General features: G+C 44.2%; 1 protein-coding gene across 1 annotated transcript in view; it reads right to left on the bottom strand.

The window, feature by feature from the left end:
* Window positions 1-768: 768 nt before the first annotated feature.
* Window positions 769-9,508, bottom strand: part of LOC147666349 (long-chain-fatty-acid--CoA ligase ACSBG2-like) — a gene marked incomplete at its 5' end in the record, with an annotated part of 191,942 nt that continues 183,202 nt past the window's right edge. The window contains one exon of the mRNA XM_086949102.1: window positions 769-1,096. Coding sequence (XP_086805228.1) covers window positions 951-1,096 — 146 coding nt within the window. The remainder of the gene's footprint in view (window positions 1,097-9,508) is intronic.

Here is a 9,508-nt window from a genome sequence, read left to right as displayed (position 1 = left end):
GAGCCTGCTTGCCTGCCAGGCACCTGCAATAGAGTCTATACGCAATGCCAAGCGCCACCAGCCCTCCCTGGAGAAAAGAGAGGAGAGTAAAGGCCTAGCGAGGCCCGAATGCAGGAGCGAGAGACTCTACATCTCCACTGCACCAGCGAAACCCCGCAGTGGGCCAAAGACAGCACAGAGTGTCCTCCCTTGCATTGCCTCAAGATGGAGTCACCAGTGGCCCAAGACTGGCAACAGGAGAGCCCACACTGCAAGTGGCAAGCTGCCATCAAAGTATGTGCACTAAAGACAGGCAACACGTGGCCGGACGCCACAGTGCACTGCTCGCAAGAAGGAGAATGTCACACGAGGTGACGGACCTTGTCAATCATGCCTGAACAGAGGCAAGAGCCACTGAACATGATGCTTAATGTATAGTGACTCATTGACCTGGGAGGACAATAGACGACCTCAAACTATCCCCACTCAAAACAGAGTTCCCCATAATTCTACTATCCTTACCCTAATCCTTCCCTTATGCTGCCCCTAACTATACCCCTTTCCCTCACAAAACGTTCTTTAACCTATCTGAACCCTGATAGAGAAAGCGGAGCAAGAATATGATGCAGTGTCAGGCTGAAGTAGAAATAGAAAATCCACTATACGAACAAGGACAATAAGCCCAATCTATGCCCAGACTTGGAGACAAGTTGTGGGAATCGTGCGCACATCTCATTGCAGGATGCTCAGTCATGCTTGAACTGCAAACACAAAGGTGCTGATTAAAAACTTTATTCAGCAGCCCCTAATACAAATACAATCATTGACTCAAGGGGCCATCCAGTGTAAAACATCCAGTTCTTTTTAGAGACTCCTGCATCACCAAAGAAATCCAGTGTTTGCTCTGTCGCTTGATGTCTGGTAGGCCAACTGTGATGTCCTTCATCCCATGCGCCTTCGAATTGGGATTTTCAGAGCTTACTTTTAATTTCTTCCTTTCTTTCGGCTAAAGGGCTTTCAGTCTCGCCCTGGAGGGAGCTTCCCACCTTGTAGAGTGCATCAATGATCTTCTCATACTTTCTGAGGATGACGGGGCGCTTCATTTTCATGGTGGGACCTGAATATGGAGGAAGAGATGGGAAAAGTCAATGAAGGGGGGAAATGAAAGGCAACGTATTTGTAAAGTAAAAATATAACTTCTCAAAAATCTGTAACACACATTTTTTGTCTTCTGAATATTTTCTGACCCTCTGATATTCATTAAACCTAATACTCTGGCTAATGCACTTGCAAGTGCCTTTATCAGAATGACACATACTCTTCCATGGATTGATTCTTACAAATACTCACAAGGAGGGGTCATGGCATGAAATGTGTCATCTTCAAACACACTATAAATACACACAAGGGGGGCCATTGCATGAAATGTGGCATCTTCAGACACTCTATAAATACTCACAAGGAGGGTCTATGGCATGTTACATGCGACATCTACAGACACACAATAAATACCAACACGGGAGAGTCTATGAGTTTTGAAATGTGGCATTTTCAGACAAATAATACTCACACAGACAGTCCATGGCATGTCAAATGTGTCATCTTCAAACACAATAAATACTCACAAGGAGGGACCATGGCATGAAATGTGTCATCTTCAAACGCACAACAAATACTCACACGGAGGGGCAAGGCGTGTCAAATGTGGCATCTCCATACACACAACAAATAACCAGAAGGAGGGGCCATTATTTATCAAATATGGCATCATCAGACATTTCATAAATACTCACAAGGTGGGGCCATGTTATGTTATGTTAGTAGATTACTATAGCGCACTCGTGCCCTGGCAAACCGGCGTCCCAGCGCTGATACTGCAGACTGCTAAGAAAACCATGGAGCGCGCGGGGAAAATATGTTTTAATGACTTTGCAAAATTGAGCATGATTGCTGATGCTCCTAATGCTCACACAGAGAGAATTCCCGAGTTTAGCAGCGACAACTAAAGGCGCGCCCTCCTCTGATCTTTCTCACCCTTGGGACAGCTGCTAAGTGTTGACCCATTGAGTGTAGGTGGCGAGTGGGTACATAGGATGAGAAGGAGATTTGAAAGGATATCTGGAGCTTGCAGATTCAAAATTCTGTGTGCGATGCAGAGGGTTTTAAACTCAATGCGTTTTGCCACTGGCAGCCAGTGCAGTCTATCGATGAAGTTGGTTGTAGGACATGCTCTCAGCAGATCAAGTTATGTCCGGTCAGCTGCGTTTTGCACCCTTTGTAGGCGGAGAATCTCAGCTTTGTTCGTCCCCAAGTAGAGTGAACTGACATAATCCAACCTAGAAAGAATACTGGCCTGGACGATGACCTGCCAGATGATGGGATCGCAAAAACCTAACAGTGGCTTCAGCCCACGTAAAGGTCCAAAGCAAGTCCCGGCTCCCACTTTGGTTTGGGCCTGAAAGGTAAGGGCGGAGTCCACCCAGACTCCCAGATTGTTTACTGCCTGCTTAGAAACAGGTGGAGGGCCCAAAGTAGATGGCCACCACTGCTCACTCCATAGTGCAACGTTTCTCCCTACCAGCAGGATCTCTGATTAGCTCGCGTTCAGTTGGAGGCAGTTGGTAGTCATCCAGTCTGCTATGGCCTCCCTGAATTTGAGCGCGTCCTGCAAGAGGTTGATAGAGCCATGACTAACTGTGTGTCATCTGCGTAAGAGACTACAGTTAGTCCTCTGCTCCCAAAGGTTGGATGTAAATGTTAAATAGGGTAGGGCTGAGAGCCGATCCCGGTGGGACCCTTGATGGATGGCATGTACTTTGGAGCTGAAAGGGGGCACTGATACTTGAAAAGTTTTCTTGGAAAGAAGGAAACAAACCAGCCCTAGGCCAGGCCCCCAATACGAGCCTCTTCAGTCGCTGCAGCAGGATCTTGTGGGACACTGTATCGAATGCAGCGTTCAAGTCTAGCAATATCAGAGCTGATGTTCGCCCTTCATCCAGTGCCCCCCTTAGATGTTCAGTCACAGCCAGGAGAGCCTTCTCCGTGCTGTGACGAGGCCTGAACACATTCTGTGAAGGGTCAAGCAGGTTATTGCTTTCCATGAACTGTGTGAGAGTAGAATTAATATAAGCTTCAGCAATTTGTGATCTAAAAGGGAGAAGAGAGATGGGGCGGTAATTCTCTGGTTAAGAGACATCTAATGTGGCTTTTGTTAGTAGAGGAACCACCTTGACCAGTTTCCAAGCCCTAGGGACAACGGTCATGGACATGGACATATTAATCAACTTGCAGAACGCAGAGAGGAGCAAAGGCAGGGATTTAAGAAATTGGTCAGGTTTAAGGGGGTCTGCAGGTGAACCTGATTTAATTTTCCTGCATATTGTGAGCATTTCTTCCTCTGAGAGTGCTGGAAAGCCCGAAAAAGTCTGGACAGCAGGAGTCACGTAAGCAGGGCCTTCCTTAACCTCAGATTGAGGAAACGTTCTGTAGATGTTCTCAACCTTCTTAACATAGAAGGTAGGCAGATTCTCGCATTGCTGGTTCATTGAATGGGAAGGTGCTTTAGGTTGCCCCAATGATTTAAGATCCTTAAGTATAGCGAAAATGCATTTGGCTGGATTGCCACTATCTCAGATCACCTCTGCATAGTAGGCAGCTCTTTCCCTCTGAACTGGATCATATTCCCGCCTCCACACCCGTTCCATACTTTTGCAGGCTTTCCAGACTGCAGCCAGATTATAACATAGGCTAGAATGTCTACTCCGGCTCTGTGCCCACCTGGTATCGAGGGAGTGAAAGATCCAGTTAGAGAGGGCACTTGCAGCCATTTCTGGGTCCTCAGACAGATTAGGTGCATGCATCAAAAGAAGCACGTGGAACTGTTCGAGATTCAGTTTATGCCACAGGCGTTTTAAGACTGATTTTCGAGTAACTCCCTGAGTTGAACCTACTCCAAGAAGAGTTATGGAAATCAGATCATGATTGGACCAACTAATTGGGATTGGTGTGTCCACCATGAGAGTAGATCGGTTAGAAAAAACTGGATGGCCTGTCAAATGTGGCATATACAGACACACTATAAATACTCACAAGGAGGGGACATGGCATGAAATGTGGCATCTACAGACACACAACAAATACTAACAAGGAGGGCCTATGGCATGTCACATGTGACATCTACAGACACACAATAAATACTCACAAAAAGAGGCCATGGCATGTCACATGTGGCATCTACAGACACAATAAATACTCACAAGTGAGGCCATGGCATGTCACATGTGTCATCTACAGACACACAATAAATACTCACAAGGAGGGGCCATGGCATATCACATGTAACATCTACAGACACACAATAAATACTAACAAGGAGGGGCCATGGCATGTCACGTGTGACATCTACAGACACACAATACTCACAAGGAGGGACCATGGCATGAAATGTGGCCTCTACAGACACACTTTAAATACTCACGAGAAGAGGCCATTGCACATCACATGTGACATCTACAGACACACAATAAATACTCACAAGAAGAGGCCATGGCATGTCACATGTGACATCTACAGACACACAATAAATACTCACAAAAAGAGGCCATGGCATGTCACATGTGTCATCTACAGACACAATAAATACTCACAAGGAGGGGCCATGGCATATCACATGTAACATCTACAGACACACAATAAATACTAACAAGGAGGGGCCATGGCATGTCACGTGTGACATCTACAGCCACACAATAAATACTCACAAGTGAGGCCATGGCATGTCACATGTGTCATCTACAGACACACAATAAATACTCACAAGGAGGGGCAATGGCATGTCACATGTGGCATCTACAGACACAATAAATACTCAAAAGTGAGGCCATGGCATGTCACATGTGACATCTACAGACACACAATAAATACTCACAAAAAGAGGCCATGGCATGTCACATGTGGCATCTACAGACACAATAAATACTCACAAGTGAGGCCATGGCATGTCACATGTGTCATCTACAGACACACAATAAATACTCACAAGGAGGGGTCATGGCATATCACATGTAACATCTACAGACACACAATAAATACTAACAAGGAGGGGCCATGGCATGTCACGTGTGACATCTACAGACACACAATACTCACAAGGAGGGACCATGGCATGAAATGTGGCATCTACAGACGCACTTTAAATACTCACAAGAAGAGGCCATTGCACATCACATGTGACATCTACAGACACACAATAAATACTCACAAGAAGAGGCCATGGCATGTAACATGTGACATCTACAGACACACAATAAATACTCACAAGAAGAGGCCATGGCATGTCACATGTGGCATCTACAGACACACAACAGTTACTCACAAGGAGGGGCCATGGCATGAAATGTGGCATCTACAGACACACTATAAATACTCAGAAGGAGGGGCTATGAGTTTTAAAATTTGCAATTTTCAGACAAACAATATATACTCACAAGGAAAGGCCATGGCATGTCAGATTTTTAAGCACAGTGCATAGCTTAGCAGATCGATTTTGTAGGTTTTTGTCACTGGACTGTGCTCTTACACAAATTGGCTTTGAGGTGTCTTTTTCTCACCCTCCTGTGACAACGAATTGTGTGATATTGTATGTTTTATTTATGCACAGTTTTTTAAGGTGTTCAACCGAAATAAAGTATTTTTGTTGATGATGAAAGCACTCCTTTGTCAGGACGTGTAAGACACCTTTACCTTTGCATGTCGTTCCTGCGTGGAGAAATGTTATTCAGAATTTCGTGAACAAATATTTCTTCAGGAACACAAGAGGATGGAGTGGTGCTTCACCTCTCTGTTGGAGGTGCTATGTTAAACATATGAGCAATGACAAGAAGGACTACATGTCCCATGAAGTCATTGGACTATCAAAAGACCTGCCAATGGTAGTGGCCGCTTGGAATACTTGTGGTATACTCCTGGCGGTCCATAGCATCCTTGTTAGGAATATGAGATATTAGTTGATGAAGCTTGGGCTTTCTTCTCCAGAAGGCTGGAACTCTCACAACCTGTAATTCGGGAAATGGACTAAAGACCGACCTGGAATCAGTAAGGTATGCCAGCACAGTACTTGTGTTAAAGGGAATATGCTTTGTATTTGAATATTGTTTTATGGACTCCTTCAATAAGGACTGTGAACTTATTATATTTTCACCCGGGGTTATCCACTAGGATTTCAAATACGTTTTTCACTTGCCTTCTTTCTGTAAGAAGAGCTAAGAGGAACCTCATCTTGCACAGTCTTTGTCCTTCTTTAAATACATGTGGTATTAAAGAATGCTTTATATGAGTATACAACTCTTGGTTGTTCAGTTGAAGCTTTCATGTTATAGCTTATCAACTAATTACTTTCTCTGTAATCAGAACCACAGAACATCAGCACTTGACCTAGAAGGTAGTTCTCTTTAGCAATAAATGCATGATAGCTCAGCATATCAACTGAAAGTATTATATACATTCTAAATGTGTTTGAGCTTTAGGAAAATAGTGAGTTTCATTCCATCATAGAATTGTAAATATAAAGACTGACAACATATAAATTGGATGCAGTGACATACAATAGATGCTTCAGTCAGTACAATGGGAGTACAAGGGGAGCTTGGCCCTAGTGGACAAGTGGGGAGGCTGGGCCTAGTATATGTAATTAGAAAAAAGAGTGCCTCTCCACCACTTAATTACAACCATATTTATGGAACATTGAAAACGCAAGCTGTCGTTTCCAAGCAGGTACTTTTATTTATACCAATTAATTAGACATTTGTACTTCATTTGTCAAACAAAACGTATTATGAGCAGACAAGACCTATGTGTAACATAAGATCAAACCAAAGTAGAACTTTGAAATACACCACAGTGTCAAAACTAAATATGAGCAAAAACTCAATATAGTTATTGGTTAAACAGACAATATATAGAATACAGACAAAAACATTACAACATACATTACAATCAATGGTAAGTACAATTAGGCATTTGATTGAAGTAAAAGAGGAGTAAAGCAAAAAAGAATTGGGAAGGAAAGAGACGCGAAAATAAATTCGAGAATCTTGTGTGACCAGTGGTTGCTGGTGAATGAATTATCCTTTTCAGATTAGCCGACGCGTTTCGAATCCAGAGAATTACTTTCCGGATTCTCATCAGGGCATGGTTATTCTGTCTGTAAGTTTGCCAAAGAGAAGGAAAGATTGTGTAAACTTTATGAAACAAGAGCGACAGTCTCCCTATATTGTGACACTCAGTTAGGGGGGACCTACCGCTTTTGACGGAAGCTAATTCAATGAAGGTGAAGTAGTGCAGATTGAAGAGGGCATCCAGGAAATGGAGCTGCCTATGACAAAATGAATTGACATTAGACCGATTGAAAGGCTAATGACTGGGGAGTGCGAAATACTTTGTTTAAAAGTGCACATACCGTAGACTTTTTCAAATTAGTGTGGGCGGTTTTTTCTACGTTGGTTGCAGGCTCCTTGGCACATTTATTAAACTTCAAGCAGCCTGTGGCACTCTGGGGAAGAACAATAGTGTTATTGGAAACGGGAGCGGTAATTATTTTTAAAAAAACGGGGTTTACACGAGTGGTGTGGTGGTTTGCATGCAACATACCTTAAAGGATGATGCGAGGCCGTCCGAGTGACTGGACAAGCGTTGTTTATAGAAAACCGGCGTGTAAAGGTTCGACCGGAGTCAGTTTCCGCTAAGGGAAAAACGGAGCGAAATGATTAGCATAATTTCCGCGTTGACCGCGAGTAAAGCAGAAACCGGCGGCAGGTCCTGTTGAGGCGCCGCTTACCTGCGTGTCTCTTGCTCTGGGCTCCCTGTGCTCTGTCAAATCGCCAAGGCTGGTACTGTCAGTGTAACCATGGCAATAAGCTTTTTGGAAAGGCGCTAGGCCTTGTGGGATATGTAGTTCGCACTGTGCTACGTGGTTGTTTGAATGGAAACACTCCATTATAGAGAGAAGTGAGCAACACTGAGACGCGACCCATCCGGATATCTGGCGCCAGGGCACTATTAGGTCAAAGTCTGGCGATTTCAGATAGGCTATTCAAGCCCCTCTGGACGCTATTAAATTTCAGAATTAAATATGCTTCCATTTTAAGGAGCATTTTGTCAAAATCCACAGTCCTCTGGGATGGACGTATTGTATGCAGGACTGTCCACTTCAAATCGTTGGCATCATGGTTAACATTAACAAAATGTTCCACCATGGGGGCGGTCATGATTTTATTTTTGATCCTGGAACGATGTTGGCAAATTCGCGTGTTGACTTGTTGTGTGGTTTTACCAACATAAATAAGGTCGCAGGGGCATTGGACCAGATACACCACATTTTTGGTTTTGCAATTTGAAAATTCCAAATGTTTCCATCTGGTGGAACCATGTTGGAACTCGTCGCCCTCAATAGTGTTTGGGCACACGACACAGGTCCCACATTTGTGGTGTCCCGTGATCGGTTTGAGGTTCCACTGACTCAAAAGATCACTTTTCTTTTTTGGTAGAGATACATCCGCTCTCATGATGTGCTGTCCTACATTTTGGTTTCTTTTATACGCGAACAGGGGCTTTGGAAGTGGGCATTCCAAATTCGCCATTAGGTGCCAATTGTTCAGTACAGCTTTTCTGAGTTTGTGGGTGTCTGGTCCAAAAGTGGTGACACAGACCAGTCTTTCAAGTGTGGGTTTAGGACGTACTTGCAAAAGAGTTTCACGGGGGGTGAAGCGCGCTCTTTGTAATGAGTGCTTCAACAGTTTTCTGGGATACCCCCTTTCTTGCATTTCGTGGCAAAATGTCTCCGCATGGGACGTGAAGTCTCTCAAATCAGAGCAGTTTCTCCTGATGCGCAATAGTTGCCCATATGGAAGGTTGGATTTCAGATTCCTTGGGTGGGCACTCTTATGGTGCAAGATAGTATTCCTATCTGTGTCCTTTTTGAACAGGGTTGATTTAAGAACCCCATTGATGTTCACAATTTCAACGTCAAGGAAGGTCATCCTCTCGTTGCTTTGTGCCATCGAAAACTTGATATCAGCATGCCTGTTATTAAGCCAGTCATGGAATGCCGCCAGATCAGTCTGGCTCCCCTGCCACAGGAGCCAGACATCATCTATATAGCGGAACCATTGCAGAATGTTCGGTTTGAAAGGGTTGTTGTTGTCCACAAACATCTGTTCGTACTGTGCCATGTACAGTACGGCCATTTCAGGAGCGTAAGGGCACCCCATCGCGGTGCCCTTAACCTGCATGTAAAACTCGCCATTGAATGAAAAATAGTTCTTTTTTTAAGGCAATTTCAGCAAGTCTCAAGATGAAGGAAGTTGGTACCTGGTGGGGTCTCTCTCTCTGATTTAAATACATTTCCATCACCTCTAACGCTTCCCCCTGAGGGATCTGCGTGTAGAGGGAGGTGACATCCATTGTTACCAACAGTTGGATCTCCGGGTCAAACTCAGTGTCTTCTACTTTAAGAAGAAAATCAGTAGTGTCG

Source organism: Lissotriton vulgaris, unplaced genomic scaffold (assembly GCF_964263255.1).
Source record: "Lissotriton vulgaris unplaced genomic scaffold, aLisVul1.2 SCAFFOLD_832, whole genome shotgun sequence".
NCBI lineage: Eukaryota > Metazoa > Chordata > Amphibia > Caudata > Salamandridae > Lissotriton > Lissotriton vulgaris.
The sequence above is the reverse complement of the archived record's forward strand: the minus strand, read 5'-3'. Positions and strand labels throughout refer to the sequence as shown.